This window comes from Acanthisitta chloris, unplaced genomic scaffold (genome assembly GCF_000695815.1).
Source record: "Acanthisitta chloris isolate BGI_N310 unplaced genomic scaffold, ASM69581v1 scaffold1929, whole genome shotgun sequence".
Taxonomy (NCBI): Eukaryota; Metazoa; Chordata; class Aves; order Passeriformes; family Acanthisittidae; genus Acanthisitta; species Acanthisitta chloris.
Genome location: NW_008690672.1, coordinates 40,404 through 54,438, shown reverse-complemented (window position 1 = coordinate 54,438; position 14,035 = coordinate 40,404). Strand labels below are relative to the sequence as shown.

At 37.9% G+C, this 14,035-nt stretch overlaps 1 protein-coding gene across 1 annotated transcript in view; it reads right to left on the bottom strand.

Moving 5' to 3' along the window:
• Window positions 1-6,070: 6,070 nt before the first annotated feature.
• PHF20L1 (PHD finger protein 20-like 1) overlaps window positions 6,071-14,035 on the bottom strand; it is a 47,792-nt gene continuing 39,827 nt past the window's right edge. Inside the window, exons 16-19 of the mRNA XM_009081891.1 lie at window positions 11,819-12,014; window positions 11,045-11,414; window positions 7,554-7,716; window positions 6,071-6,431 (exon numbers count right to left, since the gene is read on the bottom strand). Of these exons, the coding sequence (XP_009080139.1) occupies window positions 6,289-6,431; window positions 7,554-7,716; window positions 11,045-11,414; window positions 11,819-12,014 (872 nt within the window). The 3' untranslated portion in view covers window positions 6,071-6,288. The remainder of the gene's footprint in view (window positions 6,432-7,553; window positions 7,717-11,044; window positions 11,415-11,818; window positions 12,015-14,035) is intronic.

Below are 14,035 nucleotides of genomic sequence, written 5' to 3'. Positions count from 1 at the left end.
AAGACCAATTTGAACAGATCTTTCATAGCCAGTATGTTTGTACAGATCTGGCATCTTATTCCTACTGCTGATAACACACTGGGCTGATCAGATGATTGGTCTGACCCAGGAAACCTCTTCATTAAAAAAAAGTGTTTCAGTGCATTGCTCCAAGATCTGAATTTGGCCATGCATATTAAATTTGAGAGATTGCTTTGAGACTGTGGCTTCAACAATGATTAGAATGTTTCAGAGTTAACCTTCTGAAGTTTACACATATCTATTCTTTCTGTGAACAACAGAACAATTTCTTTGTGTTAGTAACTCATTGAGATTCTGTTCAATTTCATTAATCTGCTGCTTGTCATTTGCATCCCATCCACAGGATGTCTAGAATTTTTGCAGCACTGCTGGCTTGTTTTCTATTACAGTAGAGTCCTGAACAATTTTGTAGGCAATATTAAATCACTAAAAGCAAATTGAGGTTACTTTGCGATGACACTCATTCTACAAAGGCACAGCAGCCCCTTAGAAGGCTAAAGTCTGCCCACAAGAGATGCCATCTCTGTGAACATGTTGAAAAGACATTGTCTTCTAAGAATCAAGTGCACTGCAAAACCCAAACCCTGAAACTGTTAAATGCCAAAGCAGTTCAGGAGCAGAAAAATCTTCTAATTACTTTGCCAAACAATAAATAATTCAACACTGTAAATAATTTACTAGGAGCATAATTAGCCTACAGGCTAAAATACAACTGAATATTCCCTAAAGCTTTGCAATGTAGACAAATAAATGATATCAATGGCTAAATATAACTTACAGACTAAACATGTGACTGAAGATTCCTTAATGCTTTAAAACTTACTCAAACACTCACTAGCTTGCCAAAAGAAAAGTCCATGGAATGGGAGCCCAGGCACGTAACAATCTCAACAGACCTTTATTGTGAGTATTAGAATGCAGTCAACATTATTGCTATTATAAAAAAAAAAAAAACAGATCACAGAAGAAAGTATTTTGCTTCTCTCATAGAAGATGTAATCATAGTGCAGTGCTGCCTCTCTCAGAGTGTTTAGTGACAATACACTGATGCACATGGCTAGAGCTGAACAGAGGAGGCTCTGGCCAGTTTTAAGGAAAGGAAGGTTGCTGTTTGAAGCAAACAGCAATTGAACTAGCTTTAGTTATCCAACCCACAGAATGAGGCTGGCTCCTCTCCCACTTACACACAGGACTGGCGTGTATGGAAAGCGAAATTCAGTTCTGAACGATTTTTCACGCTAGCTCCTCTCCCACTTACACACAGGACTGGTGTGTATGGAAAGCGAAATTCAGTCCTGAACGATTTTTCACGCTACTTCATTTTCTCCATGTGGTCTCCAATTTTTCATTTGAGCTGTTCAGGCAGGAGCAGAATGGCTGCCAAATGCACAATCTGCTCTCTGTGCAGTGTATTTTCACCATTGTTACATGCTCTGTATTTGTTTTCCATATATAAACAGATATACACATAGTGTATAATATTTATTGCTAAAGACAGACCCTCACACCCAGTGCCCAGGACATGACAAAGTAGAATAAAAACCATTACTGAAGCATGTCAAATAGCCTCTGCAAAACACACACCCAAAGCCATACGGAATCAGTACAGCAGAAAAAAATTGTCAGCTAATAAAATGTAAGAATCATAACAGGCATTTCAAAAGTGATTAAGCCTCTGAGTTTAATAAGCACTCCAAAATTAAGGTGCATATACTGCAACATTTTTAAGCAGTAGAGAGAAAATCTACAGTTCCAGTGTTCTAAACCATCCTGTTTGCAAATGAATGGCATCATTCCACACACTCCCTCCACATATCAGCACCTCCAGAGCTACTAACAGGGCAAGGCAGTCAAACAGCCTGACTGCTCACTTCTGGCTATGAAGCCTCTGCCTGCAGTGTCCTTCCCACCTTCACTTGTTGGTTTTTACATCAAGCTCCAGTTCAGTTCAGGATCTGTTTTGTGTCTTTTAAAGTTTCAGTGAAGAAAAATGGCTGCAGTTTCCCTTCAACTACAAAGGAAAAATACTGTGGTTTGTAAATATCAGAATATTTTTATAATTGTACTGTAATGTTTGAACAACTCCTTTACAACCCAAGCCTCAAGTCGGTAAGGAGCTCTGAGCCAAACAGTGCCAGACAGGTTTTGCTGTAATATTCATTCAAGTCCAGTCAAGGTAGAAGCCAGGTAGGACAAGAGGGAGATCACCACTAGCACAATGTAGAAGTTTACTTTAAGGAAGGCAGCAAAAACAGCTGAAGAGTTTGATCATCATACACACACTCCAACCATACACAACACCTAGGACACACTGGAGGCTGAGGACAGAAGAGCAGAGGAGACTTTTCTAAATGACTGCTTCCCACAGCAGCTAGAAAGAACCGGGCACGAGAACAGAGGAGTGAAACCCTCCAGGCACCACAGAAGCCAGAGAGCAGAAAGCTGAAGAATGAAAGGACAAACAGATGAAAGCTGCTGAATGAACAGATGAGAAGCTCATGTAAAGGCTCAGATAAAATTAAGAGAGACAGGTGGATGTCAGCCATAGAGACTGCACCCATGGAAGAACAGTTTCAATTCTTTGCCACCCAGTAAATACAGGAAATCTATCAGAAAATTGCAACCCATCTTCTTTGTCTATTTGAAAGAGGACGACATGCTTCTACCACCGTAAATCACTCCATGGCTGAACAAAGATCTGTGCATCTAAGGCCAGAATATCCAAAATATGGGTGCTAATCAACTTACAGCTACTCAAGAAAAGGGTTAGCAGGAAGCATCTTCCAACCCATTCCCTGACATACGACTTGAAGTACCTCCACTTTGTCACTGCAACATGGCAGCCCAATCATGTCATACCAGATCACATCACCAAGACTGCACTTCATTTACAACAGCAATAGTGCTGTCCTACTGCCATCACTGCTGCTGAGACACAGGATTCCTGAAGTAGATGCCTACAGTATGGTCACAGGAAGGAGCAGACTTTGAACCACCCTGATGCCTCCATTAAAAAATAACAACCACCCTCAGACAAAAAGCTGTGGGTACTCAAAGGCTCCACAAGTTCACCATTTAGCTCTGTGGAATCACAACAGGCTTCTGTACAACAGCAGTTCTCTTCTATTACTATAAACAACTTAGACTTAGCGAAAGGCAGCAGCAAATTTAAACACTTCACCTTTCCGATCACGTCTCAAACAGTCCTTACATTGCCATATACGTTTCCCTCAGAGGGTCTGCCTCCTCCAGCAAACAGCACAACTGCAATTCACACCCTGATCAATGATGCTGCAAATAGGCTGTGCGTAGACCCCTGGCTTATTTTGAGAGGAAGCAGGAAGACAGATAGAAAATGATGCCCACAGGAAAAAGATTCTCTCAATAAGGCCAACTAGGAAGAAGTACTGTAAGAGTCAGATCACATCGGGGTTGACTGGCACATGAGCAAAGCAATCAACTGTAGGTTACATTCTGTGCAAAACACTTAGCATTTTTATGGCACTTGACTTTTAAGTGTTTAAAAGAAAAAAACTTCAAAAGCATCTCAAACCTTTGAATACTTGAGAAACTGGGGCCAGAAACTAATGTTCACATGTTACAGACCAGCACCACAACTTGAGAAAGCAAACTCAGACAAGTCTGTGAAGCATTTGAGCAGTACACAACGTATCCTAGCATAGTCCATATGGACACTGAGATTGTATTTCTTAGAAGATATGAATGCTTGCAGGAATTTTTATAATATGTGACTACACAATGAAGATTAAAAAAGACTGAACAGATTGTTTTTATAAGCACAGTCCATCCTGAACAAGGCAGGATCCTGAGGGATAAAATTACATGTTCATGTAAATTAAGAGGCGATTACACGTACAAACAGAAGACACATTAAAGCTGCAAAGGCAACTTCAACTTTGACTTTACGATTTCCTTTTCAGGATACCATTCCTCCATCTGCACTAAGAATAAAACCTCCATCCTCCCCCCTGAAATCTCTCAGTCCACCTTCAGTAACATTTACAATTATATTACATCACATGCAAGCACACACATTGCATAATATTGCTACGGTGTATGCTGCATAAATTCTGTAAATACACTCCACTTTGTTTCAAAGTAATTAATCTGGATTTACACTTCTCTTATACAGTACACACAGTACCACATTCAAGGATATGCAGCAAGTGAATAGTATATAAAAAAGTCTCACATATCCAAAAGCAAGTAGGTCACTCAACTATTCATACTGTTTGAAGCAGTTATTTAAGCATCAACTATATAACACAGAGTATTTTATTTATTAACAGTTGCTATAAAAATGTCAACAGCTCCTCAGCTCTTATGTTCTTTCTGCATTATGAAGTTGCCAATCATTCCACAGTTCCATGTTACCACGCAGCTCGGTGATGTCTCCTACAAGCTTGATGTGGGAAGACTTTTTAAATAGCAACTGCTCTGTAACAGGGGTTTACACTTTGCTTTGGCCATCAGGAGTGATAACTCACTTCAGATATGATAAACAAACAGGAAAGGTCAGGGTAGGTTTATTTTAGCAATGAACCAGCCATGCTGCTTTCTTTCTCAATAATGGTTTTATCACGAAAGTTCAATGCACTGGCTGCAAAGTCTTTCCCAGATAATCCATCTTTGGCACATTTTTCAATTGTATGCATCCTTAGAAGGCATTCCAAGATTTTTTGATGGTCTGTACATTATAACAATCACTTTTTTTACATTTGTATGTAGATCAGGAAGAAAAGTGGAAAATGTAGAGTATGCAGAATAGTTTTAATAAACAGTTTTACATACAGTACCTTACATATAGAACAGTGTGTTTGCAAATTTAAATAATTTTTGAATGTACAGTGGCTTGTACTCTTATCAAAAGGTAAATTCAAGTTTACTGTCTATCGGTTCTAAAATGCATTTATACAGATAACTAGAACGGATAAACAGACGTGAGGCATAAAATGTTCAAGTATCTTAACCTCCTCAGTTAAATAGCCTCCTTTTAACAGTCATATTTTACAAATTTCAAAACCTGTACATACATTATTTTCAATTTTAGAAACTGCTTGTTAAAAGGTAACATGAACCACCAGTTCTTATAGTCTATTGTAATAAAACTAGACATGTGTAGATAGACATGTGTATAGTATGTATATATGTACATGTGTGTCTATACACATATACATACACATACAGACATGGATGTAGCACTCGGGTACAGCGGCAACTTGTAAGCACAGGAAAAGTCCTGGGCTCAAAATCCAGCAAGAGCTAACAGAGTAGCAGGTTGCCTTTGGTTTCGTGACATTTCATTTGCTGAAGCTGGAAGATTTTTTGAAAAACATCTCGGATAAGGTATCTTGTGATATTTTCTCTAGTGGTTTAGTATATTCACAGCCACAGACAGTTTTGCTGCTCTTGTCTTTCCTCATCCCAGCTGAGAATGGTAAAGTTTTCAGAGGGCCAACACCAGAACAGAGCTACTCAGGACAAAAATTGTACCTTGGATCCTGAATACTGCACTAGAACACTAAAAAAAAACTTCGGATGGATTGGTGGCACTGAGTAGGACTTCTGAAAAAAACCTTCACCTAAGACAGAATCAAACTCTCATCCCAGTGGTTTTAATATTATTTGGCACATCTGACACTATTTGCCACTTTTTTTTTAAAGAGTCTAGGGGTGCTGTACTAAGGATTTCTATTTTAAAAAATATTTTAAAAAGGAGACCATGGTGGGCAATTTCTTCCAAAAATCAAAGCTAGTATGCTCGTTTTCCTGAACATTGGTGAGAGAAGGAGATAATCCAAAAACTTTCCTTGTAGAGAGGATACAGATCTCTCCATGTCTATCTTTCACTAGCAAGAAAAGAGGACTGAATTTTTAGTCAGCTGAATTCTGCTAATTTAGAAATGTTTGCCAAAGGTTTCAAAATGGTAGCACTGCTCTCCGCAGAGTTTTTGTTTGTTCAACTTTCTTGTATCTGGGAATTTACTTGTTTAAGGTGTTAAAATCCTGAGAAATTGACACTCCTTGGTAAATCATTTTGAAGCCTGGACATTGAATATTCATATTTTCCATATAACAGATCCTGACTCTAAATTTCTTCTCTCTCTAAAGCTTCAGGCTATTAATGTACTCAGCAAAGAACCAGATCAACGCTCAGCTTTTTTTTGCTGTCTTCCCCTCAGTCTTGTGGCTAGTAAGAAAATTCACTGTAAAGAACCTATTTTTATTTCTTTATTCTTCCTTTTGTCATACAGAGCAAAGTGTTGCTATTTGCTGTACTTTCCCCATGTCAATTAAGAGCTGTTTGATGCGTCGCTTGAGCTGAGGCAATCTTGTCAGAGGGTCTGGTGGTTCCAGTTCTCCAGTGAAATCAAGCCAGCTTTCTAGAACTACAGGAGAAGAACAAGTTGATTAGGGTAAGTTTCAAGAAACAGTTTCCATAAAAATTCAACTTTTCTTTCTTACTGTCTTTCCTAAGAAGGGAAAATACACTGAGGCTGTTGTTTTTATTTCACAGAAGAAAATTTCATTAGGGAGACACCAACTAAGTCCATGTTTCTCTTGAACAATCAAAACATATCTTCTGATTTGATTGTTACTATAAAAAGGTACCTGGGGATAAATTATACCCTCATAATTTACCATCTACACAAATAAAAGCAACTTCAGTTTACAACTGTATCTTTGACAGCTCTGCAACAGAAAATGCAACCCTTCAATGCAAGGCTTGATTCTGCCACTTTAACAGGCTCCTGTGGACAAGGCCAGATTACAAAATGGTTTTCCAGTCTTCACAAAATGTTTTCAAGGAATTTATATGCTTGTAGAACCAGAGAGGGAGAAGGTTAACCCTGTTAGCCTAAAAATATTGCCCAGTAAAAGCAGAAATATTGGAAGCAAAACTGCAAATAGAAATAAGACAACTTTATTTGTCAAAAGATAATTAAGGACTCCTATGATCAGCCTACGAGTTCCCCTCATTCCTAACTTCTATGACTGGCAAGTAAACTTCTGTGCTGTAATATTCTCCTATGCTATAATTTCATTCAGATTTTCTCATGAAGACTGAATTGCCTTCACGAAACCAGTTGCTTAGTAATACATAGCAAACCAAAGTTGAAGGCAAAATGAACACATCTGTTTTTCTTTCCTATCTATTGTCAATTGCTAGAACAATCAGGCAACAACCACTCTAGGCATAGAAAAATCCATCAACTTCATGATCCACGTCTGGACAAAGACTAGACAAGTCATCTAAGCTTTCTGAAATCTGCCTGACATCACAAACTTGAGCTCAGGGGTTCTGAGTGCTTAAGCTACTTTACTGGGCATTGAAAACTTATGGAAGGGGGTGGGGCAATCAAGGGTACAAGCTCTGCTTATAATTTTGGGACCCAAATTTGAACACAGTACTTAAAAATCCATCCTCAGTGCCTCAGATCACCTCGAATACATTGGCTATGAGAGATGCTATTACAAGCGAATTAATAAGTATCTGGAAGTGCAGTTACCATCAACTTCTTTTTCAATCAGGTCCATCCTGCTGGTGACTTCATTCTGTACATTCTCTATATGGGTGAGGAGATTTAGCTGCCATTGAAGATGTGTGTCCACTTGTTCTTCTGAGCTTTTTCTTTCATTACAAACAAGCACAGTGTTTCCTTCAGCAGAATTCTTCTTCATAGGAGCAACAGAAAGAAAAAAAATTGCCATTTAAGATGATTTTTTTTTTTTGCTTTAAGCGCTGGTGTTGATTTCAACATCTGAGTCACATGATAAGCTGTGCTAGGTTAGAACTGTACTTGTGTCTACTTGACAAACAGCATACTCAAAAAGCCAAGTACCATGACACATCAACAGACTAAACCAAACAAAATGCAAATTCCGTACAAACGAGCATACATACCTCTTGCCTCCTCTACCAGCTCAAAAAATTTGTTAAATGCAGTAAGATAGATTGCACTTCTGTGCCCTTTTTGTATTTATACAACTTAAATCAGGAAGTGCTGAACTGCATGGGTCTACTGACACCAAAAGTGTGAAAAGCCCCAAGGCTTGTTCCCACAAAGGAAAAATCCCTAAAATGCAGGAGTATCTAAGATGTCAACAATCACTGTTTTGCACAAATAAACTGGGCATTCTATTTGCTGATGAAGACAAAAAACTTCTCTTCCTACCTGCTATGGTCCCACGTACCTTCCAAGCACAGGTCTGGGACAGAACTGAACATGCCTGGGGACAGTTACAAGGGCAGTAACACGCAGAGTTATGCAAACAATGTACCTGAGGAACACTGACTTCTTTGAAACAATTGGTATTTTCACAGCAAGTCAGAGACAAGACACAAGCTCCTAATCTATATGGATGTTTCAACTACTGGAAGGAAGTATACCAGATTTAATGAGTTAAAATGTTCAGCGACTCTATTAATTAGGGGAATTAGCAGTTTCTACTTTATATCCACTATGACTTCATATCTGATCAAGTTCTTTCACTATTGAAGATTCCATTTCAGGACTAGAATGCTGGATATGTGTGCTCACAGACTGTCAGTCCATGGCAAATGCCAGAGCAAGGAATTAATTTTATTGTATTAATTAATACACTTCTCTGAAGTGCTCAGCTAACTTTCCACATCACATAAGAAAAAAGTGATGTTAAGTCTGTTATTGGAGTATTTCTTCCTCCAGTCAAGAATGGGAAGAGTGGGATGACAGGAAAAGAGGAAAATAGGGACTGATAGATTTTAGGTTACTTCTTAAGCAAAAAGCTCAACTTTTTTTTTTTAAGACTTACAATCAATTTAAAAAAAAACCCAAAGAAAACTCACTGACCTGCTGACAGCTTTATCAGCAAGTCATGGGGGACAAAAATTGTTCATCTCACAATGTTCATTAAAGGAGTTATTTATCAAAGATAGATTTCAAAAGTCATTAAAGCCTTGAAACACCTTTCAGATAAAAATCTTTCTTCTCTCAAGATATCAGGTTTGCCTCCCCAGTGTTATCAGTATTCAAACTAATCATATAAAGGATATTTCCAAGGTAAATAAGAAATGCCCTACTCCTTACAATTTTCAGACCCTCTCTAAAACTGCAAAAATGCTATTTTTCCCTTGCTGCATAAGGACCCAAGTCCATAATTCTAAAACCAAAATCATGTTTCAGATGCCTCCAATAAGCGAGAGAAAATTTCAAAGCTAAATAACTTACATCTAAGTAACTCCATAAAAGTGTCTTGTATTTTTCCCTTCTAATGACCTCTGCATTTATTCAAATAGTCAGTAAATGCTCCTTGAAACAAAGCACCAAAATACAACAGGTCATCCTGTAAGCTAAGTGATCAATGTAGACAATCAGGGAGCAGTGGCAGGAGAAGCAGAGTACAGGATTCAGCTCATGAAGAAGAAATGAATGGCAGGTTCAGGTGAGGAAGCTTTGTGCTTTCAGAAGCAAACCCAAGGAAACTAAATACAATTTTAAAGATGATGCATAGTCCAGAAAGGGACTTTATAACAGTCAATCTACACACTGTTTATAAGAGAAAAGAAGGTATGTAACAGAACTGCAGACTAGGATAAGTTCAAGGCTTCTGAGGGATGGTAAAAAGGAGAATTCAAAGCCCCAACCAAAACTTTGACAAGGAGAGGTAAAGAAGGCACCTTACAGAGAAGTCAGATCATGTAAAGTGGCCCTACAATGCCAGTTTTAAGGTAGGTGCAAACATTCATGGAGAAACCAAGGAGAGCTTTTCCACGCCTATAATGTTTAGACAGAAAGCCTTATTTCAGATATCAAGGCTGACCACTGACAAGGTGAACTAAGGTGTCCCAAAGGAAAGAATACACTGACACTGCCTCAAACACATCTTTTTCTGGTTTAAAACAGAGAGCACCTAGCTTTTTGGATATGTGCTTGAGAGTCTCTGAAGGAAACATCAGCTTTGTTTCACTGCTCACATATATTTTCTTTTAATTCTAACTGTATTTATACTATTTACAATGACAATTTAAATTCCTGTTGGAAGGAAAGTGTGTTTGACACTGCTGCACATCTCCTTATTACATAAACTGAATACAGTCATAGGAATAACTGTGTACTAAATCACACCCAGAATGAGCCAAAACTTTCCCATTCAGACTATACAATTTACATGCCACATTTAAAACTAAAAGATGTATCTTACTCATTTCTTCCATGCCAGAAACTGTACTTCGAAAGGAGGATGAGTTGGGCCATTTATTCTCACACAGTTGGTATTATAGAAAACAGAAAAATTTGTTTTGCTTTTTGCTCAAAGAGAACTCCTCACTAAAACCACACGAACAAACCTCAGACCTTTTCCACCACATAATGGAGTCAAACCATTAATGTACGAATGAGAAAGAGATGTTTAAATAGCAAAATATAATCCTGACTAAAAACCTGTGAAACTTTTAATTACAAGAAATATGCAATAGTAAAATCTTGAAAGAAGTTCCACATGAGGTGAAATCAGTTGGTCAGGAAATCGTTACTTGGATGGAATTCTAGATAGCATTGCTATTAAAAGAAGAATATAGTACAGTAATAAACACTATTAAAAAAAAAATCTGTTTAACAAACAACAAAAAACCCTTCACGTGTAGATCACAGAACTGACAGAAAACCAGAAACCTGTTCCATCTTCCACACCTTGCAAAAATCACCTAAGTTCTGTTCCAAGACCCTGTGTTTTGAGCATAGGGGTTTTTTTCACCTCAAAATACTGGATTGAGAATAAAGTTTCCAGCATAGGCAACACTTAAACCATACTTCGCATTTCATTCACCAGCTGAAATATATATAATCCACCTGAAACTATTTCAGTGATCCAACTTTGCTTCTTGCGATTTCTGCTTACGTGATAGAATATGTCACCTCATAACAATGAGCACTTTGAAATACTTGTATCTACTTCAGTTTCATCAGATTGAACATAGTTTTCCAGCTAAGAAACTTCCCAGATGAACAATGATACTTACCTGCTCATTCATGCCATCATCTTTAAAAGAATATTGTAAACAGTTTTTATTCTCTGTGTGAAATTCCTGATCTTCCTCAAAACTACTTGTATCTTCATCATCTGAGCTCATAGTGTCAGTGATTGCTTTGCAGTCTTGACTAAAACTCTGTGGTTTTTGGTAACTGTGCTCACTTGTGATGTATGTTTCCTCCATCTTCTGGGGTATACTGGGTCTCTCTTTATGGTTTTGACTGTGACACGTCCTTTCAGTTAGATTAACAGCATCCTGCAAAGTCACTAACTTTTTCTCTACCCCAACAGTTATTTGTTCTTGTTCTTTTCGCATCCCTGAATAAGCCCAGAGATGAAGGTCTGGGTGATGCTTATTTCTGCAATGAAGGGGAGGGAAAAGAGCAAGTTAGAGAACATCAGTCACAGCTCTGAACTATTAAGCATCCAGTCCTGACAGATCTCAGCTATTGATAAGCACCATTATCAAACATGCAAGTATTCCCAGGCCACTCATCAATTTAGGATAAATCAAGAGTGTCCTTTTAACACAAAACTGACTAACAAAAAAAATCAGCAATAATCCCAATATACCATATCTGCATGGCTGCTGAACACCTAACTCCCACGGAAGGTGAGGGTACTTTAACATCTCACACTTTAATTATTTAAACTATGATACAACAATGAACTTTAATGTGAGTGAATACTGGATATGGAGTAACAGCAGTCTCTGCTACCTGAATATATAAAGTTGGACAATAAACCCTGGACTGACACTTACTTCAATATCCCAATCTTCAGCTGCAATCCGTGCAATACTTCAGTTACACCGTACACGTCTGCCAGTAGCTGATGTGTTGACACAATCTTTTTGGCATTAAGGTGAGAGTAGTTCTCTTTCAAAAACGATAATCCACACATGTGCCCATTGTTCAGCCACTCCTTGTCATAAAGATATTTGGCACTCCACCTCTGTCCTGGGGTAAGCAATAAACAAATTGAGGACCATCCAAAGCCACAGAAGAATCGTATTTACAACTAGAGAGCCATAATTATAGGCTGTACTCTCCTAAGTGCCTCCTAACATCCATGAAAGGATGGCTGAAGATCTTGCTATTAATGTATTAGAATCTAGTTTTTGTGGATTAAGAGGATCCTCTTAACACTTGTGAAAACAAAAATTAATCTGAAAACTCAAAACCTCTCTAAATGGCATATGACACTAGAATCTAATCACTTTTGCAAGCAAACTGCATGATATTAAGAACTGTGCTATTATCAAAATAAACACAATAAAAAAGTTTAAATTGGGACTTTATCTAAGTACTGCAGCTTACTTTCTTAAATAAAAGAAAGCCTAAGTTACCAAGAGAAATGTTAGTGTATTTCATTTGGATATATCCAAACCACCTAGCTTGTTTCTAAAAGACAAATACTTGGTTCAATACTGAAGTCAGTATCTATTTATTAGTAGCCAGGAAAAGGCTTCACAAAAAGCAGATGTTTAAGTTATCTGACAGCAGAGTTCTTACACTTTGAGGTGCCTTTCACCACACTCTGCTGGAGAGGGTATCGATGTCCATGGGCATTAGGTCTCCCATGCTATGGTAACATCTAGTCTTAACCCAATCAGCATGAATGAGCATTTAGCTTATGTTTCTACAATGACTTAGTAACTATTAAAAAACTCTAACAAATCCAACCGAAACCAAAACCAACCAACCAAAACACCCAACCCCAAACTAGAAATGTACAATGCTAATTACTAATATTATTGTTTACAACAAGGAACCCAAACAGACTGACCAATAGCTTACACTCAATTTCCAATCAGACTATCATCATATACAGAACAAAGAATGGGTTGAGGGAAGCCCTTCATACCTTTTAGGAGAATACCCTGTCTATCTCCTTTTTGCCCATTATCCCAATACACTTTAAAATACTGACATTGAGAATGACCTTTTTCTCCTGACATAGAAAGAAAAGAAGTAGTGGTTAGGAAGGGAGAGAAGATAAAAATTAGGGACACAGACTCTGCAGAGCAGGGGAAAATGAAGTACCTAGTACAGTGCAAGGGAAGAAGACAAGACAAATTAGTTGGGTTTAGTAAGGAAAAGCTTGACTGCTCAAAGAGACACCACACAGAACTATCGAACAAGACTCTCTAGCATCAGGTTCAGATTCAGATTGGGGCAAATGGAACAAGTCACATCTTTCCAGCTCTATTTTCCTAATATTTCTTCTCAAAACCAGCTAATAAAAACTGCAAACAGTTTTCAGATTTCACTTCTTAAATTCAGAACAAAAGCAAGTTTGAGGGCGTAGTCTCATTGCCTTTTTGAAACAGCTAAAGTGCTGGATATTTCACCAGAAGACAGGCATGTGCATTTGCATCAAGTGTCAGAAAAAAAATACACAAAACTTACTTCCAAATTGTAGTTATTCTCCAAACAACTGTTAAGAAAAATGGGTTGGTCACAGAATCTTCCTAATCAAATATATCCAAAGGAAATACTTCTCCTGGTTATTACAAACTTAACCTAACCACCTCAAGTTCAAACTGTGCTGTTTGTGCACCACTGTTTACCATAAGAAATGCCTCATTTTTCCATATTCTGCATATATACATACATATAGCTCCACACCTTTAGACAATTCTGAGCAAACACAAACATTGTGAAATTGCAGCTAATCTGAAATGGCATCCACAGCATATTTGAGTGTCCTATGGCAATGTGTCCTTTTCCCCCAAAAAATATTTCAATGAACAAATGTGATTCCAAGTACTGGCAAAATGGATCTCTGAACAAGAAGGTTTTGGAGGAATCAAGTTTCAATACATAAAGCAATGATAGCCGAGTTAATGACTAAGATTAAGCATAGTTGACCAAGATGCTACTAATAGGAAAACAAGTATCTGCTCAGAGCCAAACTTTAGAATCACTTGTCCCAAAAGAAGTGTAACAGACAACATAAAACAGACAAAGCTTTAACA